At 45.7% G+C, this 14,504-nt stretch overlaps 2 protein-coding genes across 3 annotated transcripts in view; one reads left to right on the forward strand and one right to left on the reverse strand.

Moving 5' to 3' along the window:
* Positions 1 to 42: 42 nt before the first annotated feature.
* LOC141742487 (retinol dehydrogenase 12-like) lies at positions 43 to 7,459 on the forward strand. The gene is made up of 7 exons (XM_074584899.1): positions 43 to 202; positions 808 to 926; positions 1,718 to 1,873; positions 2,169 to 2,273; positions 2,684 to 2,893; positions 3,695 to 3,884; positions 5,871 to 7,459. Exons 1-7 carry the CDS (start codon positions 123 to 125, stop codon positions 5,971 to 5,973), a joined length of 963 nt encoding a protein of 320 aa, XP_074441000.1. The 5' UTR covers positions 43 to 122; the 3' UTR covers positions 5,974 to 7,459.
* Positions 7,460 to 8,242: 783 nt separating this feature from the next.
* ZFYVE26 (zinc finger FYVE-type containing 26) overlaps positions 8,243 to 14,504 on the reverse strand; it is a 53,170-nt gene continuing 46,908 nt past the window's right edge. For both annotated transcript variants that reach the window (XM_074584894.1, XM_074584896.1), the window contains 4 exons: positions 14,046 to 14,105; positions 12,523 to 12,705; positions 11,788 to 11,832; positions 8,243 to 10,704 (listed from right to left, as the gene is read on the reverse strand). In XM_074584894.1, the coding sequence (XP_074440995.1) occupies positions 10,495 to 10,704; positions 11,788 to 11,832; positions 12,523 to 12,705; positions 14,046 to 14,105 (498 nt within the window). In that variant the 3' untranslated portion in view covers positions 8,243 to 10,494. The remainder of the gene's footprint in view (positions 10,705 to 11,787; positions 11,833 to 12,522; positions 12,706 to 14,045; positions 14,106 to 14,504) is intronic.

A 14,504-nucleotide genomic window follows, 5' to 3' on the forward strand; every position in this document is an offset into this window, starting at 1 on the left:
GTGGGAGGGCTGGGCCTGGGGAGGGCCCTGTTTGGAGGGGGCGGGGCCGGGCCGGGGCGGGGCCGGGTGTGTGGGGCGACCGCCGCCGAGGGCCGTCAGTGCGCCTGGAGCGGTCAGCAGGCATGTACAGCAGCTGGGGAGCTGCGCTGGGGGCCGTCGTCTCCGTCCCCGTCCTCCTCCTCGTGGCAGCGCCCTACATCAGGTGCGTCTCACCGAGCGCGGGCCCGACCTCCCGGCGGCCTCCGCCCCGCGGCGGTCGGGCCTGCCCGCGCGCGGCTGAGGGGAGCACGGGTGAAATGGGTTTCTGTTCTCTCGCCTTCGCTGGGGGTGGGCGCTGTTCACGCAGCTCCGTAAGACTGAGGTGCCCGCGGCGGGCCCTGGAGCGCTCCCGGCGCTTGGCTCAGCCCCGGCACCGGCGGGATCTATTCCGGGGTGTGGAGCCGGCGGGGCGCGGGCAGCGGCGGCCGCGGGGGCGGGGCCCGCCTTCTCCTCACGGCGCGGCGGCGGAGCCCGTTGGCCGAGTTGACGGCGGCAGCCAATGGGAGCCGTGGCCCCACTTGACGCGAGGGCGGAGCGGCGGGGCCGGGGGAGGCGGGGCTTCTCGGGGTCGGGGACGGACCCCGCCGGTGCTTGTCAAGGGAGGGGGGGTGGGTTTGCAGGGCGAGTGAGAACCCGACACAGTGGCCCGGTCACGACACGGTCGTGACAAACCGCTTTCGGGTAACGCCGCCCATGACTCCTCCGGGGCGAAACCGCGGTGTCCGGGTGCCCAGCCCGGTCCCCGTCCCCCTGACCTCTGTTTCGCAGGAGGTATGTCGCTGGCGGACAGTGCAAGTCAACAGCCAGGCTGGAGGGGAAGGTGGCTATAATCACAGGAGCCAACACGGGCATCGGGAAGGAGACGGCCAGGGACCTCGCCCGAAGAGGCAAGTGGCCAGCCATCGTCAGCAGGCATCCCCGTGCGGCTGATGGGCCTCAGGGGTCCCTTTTCGGGATCTAAGGGAGGAGTATCTTACGCTTACATTTAAGGGAATTGGATCCCACGGTTATTTCCAACGAGCCCAGGTGTTGTTCCTGCAGAGGCTGTAACCACTGAGGTGCAAGTCCCCAGTTCCTCATCTGGTTTCATCATTTGAGCTCCAAAAACGTGCCTTGTGACATGAATATGCTCTGCACTGCAGCCGTCTTGAGAGGACTGTGGAAGTTCCTGCTATCGCTGGGCTCTTGTACAAAGCTGGGAAACGGCATAAGTCAACTGCTGCATGCTTTAGTTATTCATGTTTCAGGCTAATTTGGTTTAAATGCTTTTTGGGTAACTGGTAAGGAGATTAAGCTACCTGTTCGCAATCGGTTTAGAAATTACTGTGGCTGGAATCCAAGTATCTTCATGTGCTCCTGGCTTGACATTCCCATTTAGGGGCAGGTGTAACCCTATCATACCATTGTTGTGGTACACACTCCTGGCCTGGGAGAACCTGGACAGAGGCACTTGAGTTGCGCGTTGTCCTGGTCTGAAAACAGCTTTGGACTGGATTGGAGCTAACAACATAGTAGGAAAGGCTTTGTCCCTCCCAGCTGCTCCCCTGCCAATTCCCTAAAGACACAGTACATTGTTTGCAAGCACTGTGCATATTCAGCCTACTTGCCGTAGCCCTGATCATCCAGAGGGCTCCCAGTGATCTCAGCTTCTGTTCCTGTTTTTTTTCCCCCCTTGCAGGTGCGAGGGTGATTGTCGCTTGCAGAGACATAGCAAAGGCAGAAGCTGCGGCCAGTGAAATCCGAGCTGAGACAGGGAACCAGCAAGTCATTGTGAAAAAACTGGACTTGGCTGATACAAAGTCCATCCGGGAGTTTGCTGAGAAATTTCTAGCAGGTACAGTCTCTAGATCCTTCTTTTCAGTGAGAATATTTTACCAAGGACTGTTGTCTGCTCTTCTAGCAAATGCCAAATCCCTGCCCTGCGTACTTCTGTGCCACGTTGGGTACTGTGGTTCAAAGAAGGGATTGTCAGAGGCCACGAGCTAGTTTGTGGCAGGAGACTTATTTTATTGCGGCGATGTGGGTGCAACTCAAGACAGGCGTGGGGTTTTTTTGGCTGGCTTGTGCCATCTTCTTATCTGTCTTCGGTCTCTGTTTCCCTGTTTAACGATGTCTGTTGTTTCTTGCAGAGGAGAAGGAACTCCATATTCTCATTAATAATGCTGGCGTAATGTTATGCCCGTACTCCAAGACTGCTGATGGCTTTGAGATGCACCTGGGAGTCAATCATCTTGGTAAGGCCAGTGGAGTCATGTTTGCATTCAATACTTGTGGCAAAATGCCAGAGGAACATCCTGCTTTCAGATTTTCTCTTCCTCATCCTTCCTTCTTGTGGAAGGATGGAAGGCCACAGTTAGAGTTCTGGAGATGCAATGCAATGTATTTGCTTATCATGGACACAATTTAAGTATCTGTACATGTTACCTGGGACATTTGAAATGTATGACAGCTGCAGCTTTTTGAAGCTGAGCAGAGCTTAACGGCCCCCAAAAAGTTCAGCTGTTGATCCAAGGGGGTGTTCTTTTCCCTGGACTTGAAACATGGGTAACAGTAAGATATAACAGGTAAGTAATACGTTGAAAGTACTTTAAAATTCCAGCAGGGGAACACTTCTGACAAGGATGACGTTTCCTCTCACCCCTAGGTCATTTTCTCTTGACCTTCCTATTGCTGGAGTGCCTGAAGCGGTCTGCCCCGGCCCGCATAGTGAACGTCTCCTCACTGGCTCATCACGGAGGCCGAATCCGCTTCCATGACCTCCATGGTGAGAAGAGCTACAATCGTGGCCTTGCCTACTGTCACAGCAAATTGGCTAACGTGCTCTTCACCCGGGAGCTGGCAAAGCGGCTACAAGGCAAGTCCCAGAGGAGAGTGGAGTGTTTTTCCCGCTTGGCTTTTGAGCAGCATGGATGAGGAGGGTGAATCAAAGAAAAGTCTGGAAATTGGCTATGTAGAAATGAAGGCTCACTGACAGCTCTTTGATGCTGGAAGAAAATATCTCCTGTCTGTAAAGCACTAATTGTCTTTACGGCAACAGGGCCGAGGAGTTTGGTAGCCTGGCACAGTAATGGATTTTGTTTTTCTGTGGTTCTTGTGAAAAACCTAGCAGCATCCACACAGACAATTGTGGTATGTGGCTGGAAGCTGAAAAAACAGAAGGAGCTGAACTACAGTTGCGGTCTGCAATGGAAAAGCTGAGGGATACTCAACTGCCAAGTGTCAGTTGTCTGTAAAATAGAAGCATAGGACTAGACAGTACCTCTTAAGTCATAACATCTGTCACAGCCATGTCATTCAGTCCTTCCCATAAACTTAACTAGTTGTGTCTTGTCTAGGAAAGAAGTATTACAGTAAATCAAAAGAACCTGGTGTTCTCAAAAGCCTGATGGAAACTGCTTCTGCTTTAGGCCCTCTAGCACATTGTTTTGCAGAAGGCGTGTAGTGACTGCAGTGTTTGGAAGGGAGTGGGGGATGCTTCAGCAGGTGGCAGCTATGAGGGTTTCACTTACTCTCCCTCTATCTATGCCTGGACTTCTCCTTTCTCCAATTCTACCTGTAGAATATCTGCAGGTAGAATAGAGGAGTATATTAGCCTTTTTTTTAAAGACCAATTGATGCATGCACAGTTGTCCTGGACTACTTTCTTTTGCCGTAGGCACTAAAGTCACAGCAAACGCTCTCCATCCTGGGTCTGTACATTCTGAGCTTGTCCGTCACTCGTTTGTAATGATGTGTCTGTGGAAGATATTCTCATTCTTCTTGAAGACACCTCAGGAGGGAGCTCAGACCAGTGTCTACTGTGCAGTAGCAGAAGAGCTAGACTCTGTGACAGGCCAGTATTTCAGGTAGGTGCAAGCTGACGGAGTGATACACTGTAGAAGGCAGCCTTGTTGGCTGGGGAAAATGAGACTTACTGTCATTCTTCGTTAAGAAGGGACTGGGTAAGAGGACGGCTGATAAGATTGAGGCTGACGAATACTAGAGCATTACCCCTTCCAGGTCTGTTGCAGTGGATATTGTGTTAGAAGAAAACCCTGACCTGTGCAACATTTCATGCAATAGCAGGTCATTGAGGGCTGGGAACATCACTGTACTCAAAGAGCAGGAATGGCTGTCACATGCTCGGAGCTCTAATCCTGATCTGCCTGAGACTTGGGCAAATCACTTTTCAGCAGAGCTGTTTAGTTAATGAGGTCACTTGAGTCAATCCTGGGAAGACCACTTTGGTTTTCTTTGTCGTTTTATCCCACCAGAGTAGAAGGGGCCTGTGCTCCCAGGGAGCTGAAAGGGCTGATGGTGCTGCAGAGCTAGGGGGGGAGATTTTTCAGGACTGGCATATGACAAAATGACTCAATTCTCCAGTGTGACAGACCCACCAGCTGGGAGGGACTCCTGCTGGGGTGCTTATCGTTCTGCCCTGCAAACTGTCTTCTGTAGCTCCCACTACAAACCCTGTTGTTTCTTGGCTTCTTTGACTTACTCCAGGACCCTGCATAGTCATGCCTTTTCCCCTCACCAAATAGCAGCCCAGAGCAGTTCCAAGTCATCATCATCTTGGATTTAAAGCCTGCCCTTTGACCAGTTTTTTGTTCAGATGTGTCTGTCAGCTTCCCACTGGGTGTAGAGCAGCATAACAATACTGGTTTGGGGAAATTAACATGAAAAGGTGTGGTTTGTTTGTTGGTTTTTTTTTTCTTTTTTACTTCACCTGGATAGTGTTGGAACCTCTCCTTCTTTGCAGATGTTTCCTTTTGTGATATGTGACCGGATTAGTCTCTCTAATTACTTTGTCTGATCTTCACGTGGGAGTTTGTGCCATCTTAATCAGACTTGAATATATAAATAGATGTCTTAATCTTCCCTGGATGACTGTGTGTCCCAGGATATAAATGGAGCATTGATATGCTGGACTACAGAAAACTTTGGTTGATTTTAAATCATTAAAGAAAGGAGTTTTGGACTTGGTGCAAAATTAATAGCTTCAACAGTAATTCACAACTTACGTTGGACTAGCCTAAAATGCTTTTCACTTTCCAGGCAATAGACCATAAAGTGCAAGTATAGACATTAAGGAAAGAATTTGCATGCCACAGCAAGGCAGGTGGGGTCCACCAGAGCCATTTCAGGAATTTGGAGCTCTAAAAACACTAGGCTGGACAGAAATCTTACGAGATGTATTTTCCTCTATTCTCTTAACCCCCTGTGTTACTGAGCATCTAGTGTTACAGCTAAGGACATGTGATCCCTATTCAAGACAGAGCGCTGGCTGATTGCAGGAGTTGAGAAGAAAGCAGCCACAGTTGAGAGGATAAAGGAAAAGGGGGTAACCATACGTGGTTATTGCAGTGTTGTTATTCTGGGGCAGCTTTGCCCCTCATGCAATGGCAACAGAGTGGGATAAATAGTTTAGAATAAAAGGCTGTTTGAGTAGCTCTTTTGTAGCATTTGCTAGAAAAGATGCTCCCGCAGAAGCTTGGTTAGCGTTCATAGCCCTTTCTAGTGGTATTAATGAGAATGTACACTGAAGAGCAAATACTAGAGCATATATAGGTTCCTTTAAGAGTTGAGACAAGAGATAGAGCTAGACTTGCTTGGCAGTTCTTGGTGCCACGGGGGCCACTCTTCCCTAGCCAGTTGGAAAGAAAGCTTTCTCAAGGTGGCTTAGCACCCACCCTTGCTCACTTGCTGGATTAGCTTCCTGCCCTTCTTCAGTTGGTCTTGAAGTTACACTAATAGAAAGTAACCCTTACCTGAACAGACATTTCAGTGTGCTAATGCAGGTGGAGATCTTTGACTTAAAAAAAATAAATACAAAAATGTTCCCCTTACAGTGATTGCCAGCCAGCATACGTATCTCCACGGGGTCGGGATGATGAGACGGCAAAGAAGCTCTGGAGCGTGAGCTGCGAGCTCCTCGGCATCCAGTGGGACTGAGTGGCGCAGACCTCAAGTGTGTACCTGGCGGAGCCCAGCAATGGTTCTCCTGGGAAGAGCATAGCTGAGAAACCTCAAGATGTGGGCTCTCATCATGAGATATTTCAGCTGCCCTCATGATGTCTCTGTGAACACAATCTAAAGTGAATTTCTGGAATATTACACTTAAGGATTGAGATTAGTAAGCAACCAGTCCCCCTTCCTAGCTGGAGAATTAGAGCACCAATGCAGGGTGCAACTGTTACTTGGTATCTCACGCAACAGCCAGAGGCGGCTGTTCTCTGGCTTTAGAATAGAAATGGAGGTTGCCGTCGTAGCTTTAGATTATGAAGTAACAAAGAATTAACTTTCTTAAATTTTTTTTTGCCTAACAGTAATAGTAAAGAGCTAGGACTCTAAACTTATCATCTGTGAGGTTATTTTCAGCTCCTACTATTTGACCTGGCAGAGTGAAAGTACTTTAAGAATTTAGGTTTTTGCAATACAAATGCTCTCAAGAACACAGAAACAGGTGCTGGCCTTTTTGTAGCATTAGGTAACATTTTTGAGTGGAATCAATTATTTTTTCACTATATTCTCTCTAAGAAACTGGACCCTAGGCCACTGAAGTATCTTGGCCCCAAATGCATATTGACTGCAGTAAGTTAACTGAGGGTTGGCATATCTTTTGAGAACCCAGCTCTCAGGGCAGGCGACTGGGAGGTGAAAAGCCACAGGAGTGCCGCGGTTGTGCGTAGGCAAGTTGCTAAGAAAAATTAACCTCTCTCCTGTGAAGCATTGAGCAAAGATGGTGTAAAAGTTGTCACAATAAACCCCCCAGCTGCACTTTAAATGACTTTAGAACCTAGAAAAGAGAGCAGAATGAGTAAAGAACATCTCAGCTATGTTAAAAAAAAAACCAAACCCAAAACATTAAACAACTTCAGCTGAGACTTTAGCTTTAAATGACAGCAAACTACCTAGAGCTAAATAGCAGAAGCAGAGGTCAGGACCATAGTATCAAGATAGTCAAGTTAGCTACAGTACAGGAAAGTAAGATTTGCACAGAAATCCTTATGTTTGTCTGCCCAGCAGTTACTGGCCTTGTCTGGCCAAGGCTGCCAGGCTGGCCTTGCAGTACCACACAGCCTGCTCTTCCAAAAGGCAGCTGGGTCAATCTATGTAGCAATGGGAATGCTCCGTTGGAGCTCTAGAACTACTTGGTGCAAAATGCTAGAGTGCAGTCCATAATCGGAGGTTATTTCTGAAAGAGTTAAGCAGTTAGAAAACAAGTACCATAGCTCATAAGATTATCTTCTGCTTCTGAATAGAAGTCCAGAAGTTTTTGGACCTGCATATGAACGTGCCACTGTGACCAACTGCCAGTTTTGGGAAACAAATGTTAATTTTATGATTAATTTTTTCTGTCTGGATGCTATCTATGCAGATCAGTCCTGTGCTACCTCTGAGCAATACTAAATAAAGCCATTTCCTTTTTATAACAGGAGACCCTATCTTCCTTCAGAAATGCTCAATCAGTTTATTTGGTGTTGCTGTTATCTGCACCTGCTTTACAAATGTAAAGAACTCAGTTTGGGTAACATTTTAAAGTCCCTTTGTGTTTCTCTCTGTCACGTTAGCTTTTTTCTTCCCTCTTTATACTTTGTCTTGAGTATGAAGCTAAATCCACAACCCCAGCAGTAGAATGCTACCTACCATTGCAGGCTGGGCCTGCTTTTTCTGTGTGAGACTCTCTGCTTCAAAGTGGCTTTCAGGAGCAATAGAAACTATTTTAAAAGAAAAAAAAAAAGCAGGAAGCATGTCTAGGCTGAAATATTTTGCCCTTTTAGATCAATACTCTTCTGAAAGAAGTCTGATTGTGGATTTAACATAAGACATATAACTACATATTTCCATAGACCCACACCCACTCTTTTTGACCTTGGGCAAGTGATTTATACCTTCTAGGTTGATCTGCAAAATGAAGGAACTAAAGCTCATTTAGCTGTCTCAAAGAGAGGCTTGTGAGGGAGAGTTAGATTAACTTGCAAAACTCTCTTAAGAGGATTACTGGTCTGTGAGAGTACATGTATGAGGCTGAGCCAGCTACTGGGAGGACTTCTAAAGATGTGATAGTCCGATTGGTCTAAACGTTGAGGACACTGTAGCTGAGAGAGATTTTTTTGCATGACAGAACAATTCCCCCCCTTCTAATTAAGCGCAGCCAAAAGCAAAATACAGATCTAGAAAGCGAGTCCCAGCTATGCTGAGATAAAAAACAAACAGAAGGTACATTACCAGTCATAATACTTTATTCTCTTTTTCATTGTAAACAAACCTTGGTCATTAATAGAGAAGTTCTGTTTAACTGGCAGTACTCAATCCCTTTTTGATGCTTACAAATTCAAAGCCCCTTGATAATTGCACTATGCATGACACAAGGCAGTTAGTCAGGATCAAAATTCCAGTTCTGCTGGTAAGAGAAAGATCCCTACGATTCCAGGTTAAGAACACCAAATTACAACAAACACTCTATAAAGTGCATCAGGTACAGTGCAAAGAGGTCAGGAAAAAAGGCAGGTACAGAACTGACTGGTCTGCACGGCGAACTCCACTCTCTGTGCTCTACAGAGCAGAAGGAACTCGAGTAGAAGAGTGGGTATTACAGCAATGCAGATCTGGATACCCACAAACAGTAAAAACCTCCTCCCCATAACTAGAGATTTGGAAATGATCGAAGACATGGGTAGTGTCACGTTTTAGGATTAGCCTAACAGCTGTAATCTGAGGGAAAGCTAGGTCAGTCTGGCAAAGAAAACAAAAGCAGCTTTCATTAGTACTGCTCACTAATGAGATAATGCAAATAAGTGGTCAGGAGATTCTGAAAGCTAAATGTGGTTATTTCTGAGCACTTAGCTCCGAGACATTTCTAGCCCTGCTCTAGCAAGCGGAGCACCTCCAGGAGAGGTGTTTATGTCAGTGGAGCACTGCTCATGAAACACTGAAGGAAACGGACCAAGTCGTTTCCACTGCCACGGAAGTCTGTTCTGTCACTACAGTGAGCTTGGGGATAGTGCAAAACTCTTATTTGACAGTCTCAAAATTACTTTATGTACTAGAACTATTTACATCACACTTCAGAAAACCCATTGTTTCTTTTGAAGTAAATAACTAAATTTTTTAACAGAAGAGTGAACTAGTTCTCCTACCTCTTATGCTGAAATACACGTAAACTGCAAATGCAAACTCTTGTGGAGTGCCATGTTTTGTTCTGTTTCTTTTTGAAGGCCCTACTGCCATCTACCTTTCTTCTGCCCATTTCTCATATCCCAGTCTCAGCTGCAGAGAAGCAGCTGCTTTTTCTCAGCATCCATGAACACAGCCATTACACAAAGATTCCTGCTTTTTCATAAAACTGAGTTAACCTAACACTTCCAGAGGAAAGCCTGTCGGTGTAGTCTCTACAGGATGTCTGGTTAATAAAAATTCAGTCTGGTGTTCTATTGTACCTGACAGGGACAGATTATTCTGGTAAGAAACAAGTAAATCCCCGTGTGACAGGGATACAGACTGCCTGATGAATTTTCACAGCTTGCTCTATCCTTATTTTCTGCCATACCTGATGAAAAACCATGGAAGTTTACTGGCAACCGTTCAGTGATAAAGCTGCATCACAACAATTTATTGGATATTACTGTGGCAAAGAAAGAGGTATGTGATTTTTCGACTATTTTAAAGTATTATTTTCCCTTTGTATTCCCCTTGCAGGATATGCCCTTTGTAACTTCATCCATCTAGTAAGGGCTCAGGTGCCGTATGTATGGCACACATCATACAGTGTGACTCGTTAAGTAGAAACCTACCATGAAGAATCAGCTCCTACCTTTTCATATGACCTAAAGAAATTGGGCACGTCATACTAGTGGGAAAATAAAATGGGGGGGGGGGAAAAAAAAAGAGAGAAGAGTAGCAATGGTTTGTATAGAGGCTTAAAAACAATCTCTGAATTTCAGTCTTTGTAAAAGATCTCCCCAGTCTTGAAAAAGTTTACAGGAAATCCATAATCACAAAAAGTTTTATACTGCAGGCTACATTGAGTTGATGAGATTTTTCTGTCCCCTCTATATAGGTTTTCTGGATTAAAAATAAAAACCACACAATAAACTTCAGTGCCTTCCAAAAACAATCAACAACAAAAAAAAACCCACAACAAAACACCACCCCCCCCCAACCCAGAAACAGAAGTGCTCTCTTCCATACACCAAAATTCTTGCTTGTTCAGTTTGAAACTGTCCCCCCCACCCCACCCTTCCCCATCAAAAAGATAGCCAAAAAAACACCCTGAGGTAGTGACTGTCAAAATACAGGACTGGCACTTGTAATTTAGTTCCCTTCCTTTCACCAGAGGCACATCAGCAGCATCCATTTGCCACCAACACCAGTCAAGAGACTTCCATTTTACCAAGAGATCGCTGAACCACACCACCTTTAAGCTCTCTTGAAGCCCTCTCCTTCTGTATGATGGTGAATGTCAATTACTTTTTACTTCCTGGTGCCCTGGGGAAGCCGATTTCTTGTTTTGGGCTGGTGCACTGAGAGCCATTGGGTACAGATGGCCTTCACAACATCATCTCCGCTGTTCTCGGCCAGCTGTCGCACATGCTGGACTAGCTGCACTGCTCTGGACTTCTCCTGTCTCACCGAGACTAGATAGGCAGAACGCAACTTGTTGCACATCACGTAAGCCTGGATCTGAAGCACAAGAGGCAGTCACAATCTGTTTAGAAGGCTGTAGTAAACTAACAAGGCAAACTTAAGCAAGGAATCATTGGAGATACCTAGTTCAAGACACCTGTTGTACAAGGCAGTAGCAGCACATTATGAAGCTGAGCACAGAATGGAGGAGATAGCAACGTAAAAGATGAAGAGACAGCTGTATATTAAGGTTGTCTCTTGTGGAGACTCCTTCAGAGTATCGCCATGAAATCAACATCAGGAATCCCATCACGTGCATTGTTACCATATCCTCCTAGCAAAGTAATTTTCTTCCATTGCTGCTTCTACAACAGCTCACATCTTTCAGTGATAAATCTTATATAAAGGCAGAGTGAGAAGCCCATTTTTCAATCTAGTTTGTCAGTTGGAGCAGAACAGAGGAGAGTCACAAATCTTAAAAGTTTTATTCCCAGCTATGCCACTCAAGATCTATGACAAGCCACAGCCTCTTCATCTATAAACACGCATCTAGACTTCACATATTTATCTGTGACTCTCCAGTGGCTTGGCAGGCTGGTATGAAAGCTAACAAAGAAACCAAGTATTTAGGCCTCGCTTTTGCTAAGAAAGAAGTATATTAGAATTGGAGAAGTTTTATCATTTAACTCTCGATCACAATGGAAATAGGCTAATCCTGAAACAGTAAACTGAAACGATCATCTTGGAGATATGTTGATCCTCATCAGCTGTCTGCCATCACTGGAAACTTACATGCGCTGATATGAAAAGCTGGGTAACAAAACCAAGAGATCTACCAATGAGCTTCTCTGAAATACTTTTCCTCCCACTATAACAAGTGCCTGGCCCTCACTCTGAGGGCTGTCAAGGAACCAAGAGGGATAACATCAATCACTACTTTCATGTCACAGCTCTACAGTCACAAACAACAGAGCCTTGGGGAATTCCTCGTGATTTCTACAATCTAGGAAGTGGCCTTCAAAACTTTGGCCTGAGTGAGGATGAGAACAAAGAAGGTGAAGGAGAGCATGTAGCCTGCAGAGCAAGACTAGGCTGTTTAGCTCTTGCTAAAGGAGTTCCATCTACTGTACTTTTACTTACCTTGTTTTCATCACTGTCCATATCCTGAATCAGATTATCCAGATCCTGTATCCAAAGAAGGGAAAAGGTGTTCAGATTTAGAGTGACTACAGTTCACAAACATTTACCCCACCAGGGACCAAAACCCCTGCATAATGGAAGGGCTGCTGAGATCACAGCTAGTTGGATCGTCCCAACTGCCCGTGCTGCACACGTAGAAAATACAAAGTCCAATTCTTCCCTTTATCACAGCTTCTCCTGCCTCCCATGCCTGTGAGGTATCCCTAGAGAATGCTATAAGGTCAGTATCTCGTCCCATAACCTGATCAAAAAGGGCATCTCCTTCCTTCACTGGGATGGAAAAGGCACTGTGGTAGGCAAAGGGAATCTTAAAATTGTTTCCTATGACAGAAACCTCCTGCCTCCACACGTCCTCTGTGTTGGCCAGGGAAGCCTCCCACCCCAATCAGGAGGATTTGGAAGGATCCTGTGAAGCAAAGGTTCTCTCCCCATCATGGGTAACCATTTGGGAAGTGCAGGGTAGGAGCATGCTACAGTTACCTATTGTTTCCTCTCAGAGTAACTAGCACAAGGCAAACCACACACTCCCACGCTGAAACAATGCCTGTAGCACACAGCCAGAAGATAGGAAGAACTCACTGAAAGAGCAGCACAGACAACAGGATGGTTTCTCTGTAGCCTGTATTGTATATACCTATTTTCCTTCAAAAGGGACACAATGCAGGAAGGAATTACCTCAGCAGGAATGTTCTTGAACTCATTTAGACAGTTTAGGATAATGTTATCCCCATCATTTTTGGCTGCAACTCCAGACTCATTGACACACTTGAGGAGCTGCCGAATCTCACCATACTTCTGCTGCTTCACCAGCTGCTTGGCCACTTTGCTGTACACTTCTGTAGCCTCCAGCTGGAAGTCCTAGAGGGAGTTGGAACAACAGAGCAACATGTTAAATACTCTCAGCAGGTTTTCTCACAGGGAGTCTATGTAACTGAGACAATCTCTCCTAAGAATAAAATATCACACCATGCTCCAAAAAGTCAAAGCTGTTCTGGGGCCCTCTGATTTTCCAGTCACCACTGCTCAGGGCTGGCTCAAAGGTTTTCTATAACCAGACTGGTAAAACTCAATTCTGCTCAAGAACAAGAACACTGTTACCGCCTCTTTTTCAGAGGTGGCAAACATCAGTTTTATTTCTTCTGGCAAGAGATCTTTCCTAGGTCTCTACCTACCTCTCCTTCACTTAGCGAGCTCCCACTGTATTCCTCCAGACACCCCACCAGCAGCCACCCTTTGTGTACCCCAAGAAACAGTAGGCAACTGACCATTGCACACCTCTCATGTGAAGGAAGAGATAATAAAAGCTGCGGACTGATCCTGCCATGAATAAAGCAAGAAAATTAAAAACAGGAAGGAAACAGAAGTGATGCTGGGCAGCTGGGTTCACTGCTCCATTTTTACTGGGGTGTAATGACTGCTGTTGCCGCTAAATAGTGCTATTTTTCTAAGGCTCTCCATCCCACTACAAACAGGTGTTCTGCCTTGTACATCCTGACCGGAAAGAAGGAGCAGGGCCTGCCGTATCCAAAGATACTCTTTCAGTGTGCCACACGTCTGTCCAGAAGTGGCCCTGCTATACCCTCTGTCCCAGACAGGAGGCAACTGCAAATCACACTGCTTGAAGCAGTATCTTTTAGCAGCCCCTAATATATGGATGAGAAACACACAGAAAAGTTTGGAGGCTCACGAGCTATGCTGACTGATAAGCACCTCAACTTCTACTGAGGCATGAGACAGCAGAGGTCCCCAGAAAGAGTTTCCAGTTAATTAGCTTTGCTCTCTCAGTCAGAAGCATAGTACAGAGATAGCCCCAGCCTTATTTATTCACTGTGTCTTTGCATGGCTATCATGAACTGCAGAGAGCTACTAAGTCAGAACTCTCTACTCACATCTGTGATTGTGGTTTGCCAGAGTTAAGTCACTCAACAAGGTGCACAGCAAAGGAAAAGCTGTACTTAATTTCTCTGTAGGACCCAATTGGTTTGGAAGCGTCCTACTGAAGCAGCATCTTCATTTCCTTACCAAGCTTCCTCCAAACACCCAGAAATTTAAGACTCGACCTAGTAACTTTTCTCAAAAGAGATTTTCCTTTTTGCAGATCAAAAGACATTTTGCAAGAAAGTCTTTTGCTTAAGAAATTGCTGCTTGCAGCAGTTTCTTTTGTAATTATAGTGCTTGTTATATCAAGTTTTCCATACCTGAAGGACTCTAAATGCAATCCCAAATCCCTCCTCGATGTTTTTGCCTTCCAACATGACCTGAAGAGAGAGGTGTAGACAAGTTTGTAGGATGCACATTCCTTTTTCATTACATACAGTTAAATAATAATGCATTTCCAGATTTTGCCCAGACAACAAAAGACAATACGTTACTTCAACGGAAACCAGCACCACCCCAACAAGTAGAGCAAATACAGGGTTTACTGTCACACACTCATTTCCTGTGGGACATTGGGCAAGTTGCAGATGCAGGTGAGCTGAAGTTAAGAAGGGTTAGAATAAGAGCAGTATTTACATCCTATTGTGGTTTGAAGCAAAGCATAGTCAAAAGGCACATTACTCTTTGTATTTGGGAACCTCTGCCTCTGAAAGCCTGAACTTTGAGAAGAGGAGCTCCAATTTCTCACGTGTTCTCTGCTACTTTGAGGAAAAACATGA

This window comes from Larus michahellis, chromosome 4 (assembly GCF_964199755.1).
Source record: "Larus michahellis chromosome 4, bLarMic1.1, whole genome shotgun sequence".
NCBI lineage: Eukaryota > Metazoa > Chordata > Aves > Charadriiformes > Laridae > Larus > Larus michahellis.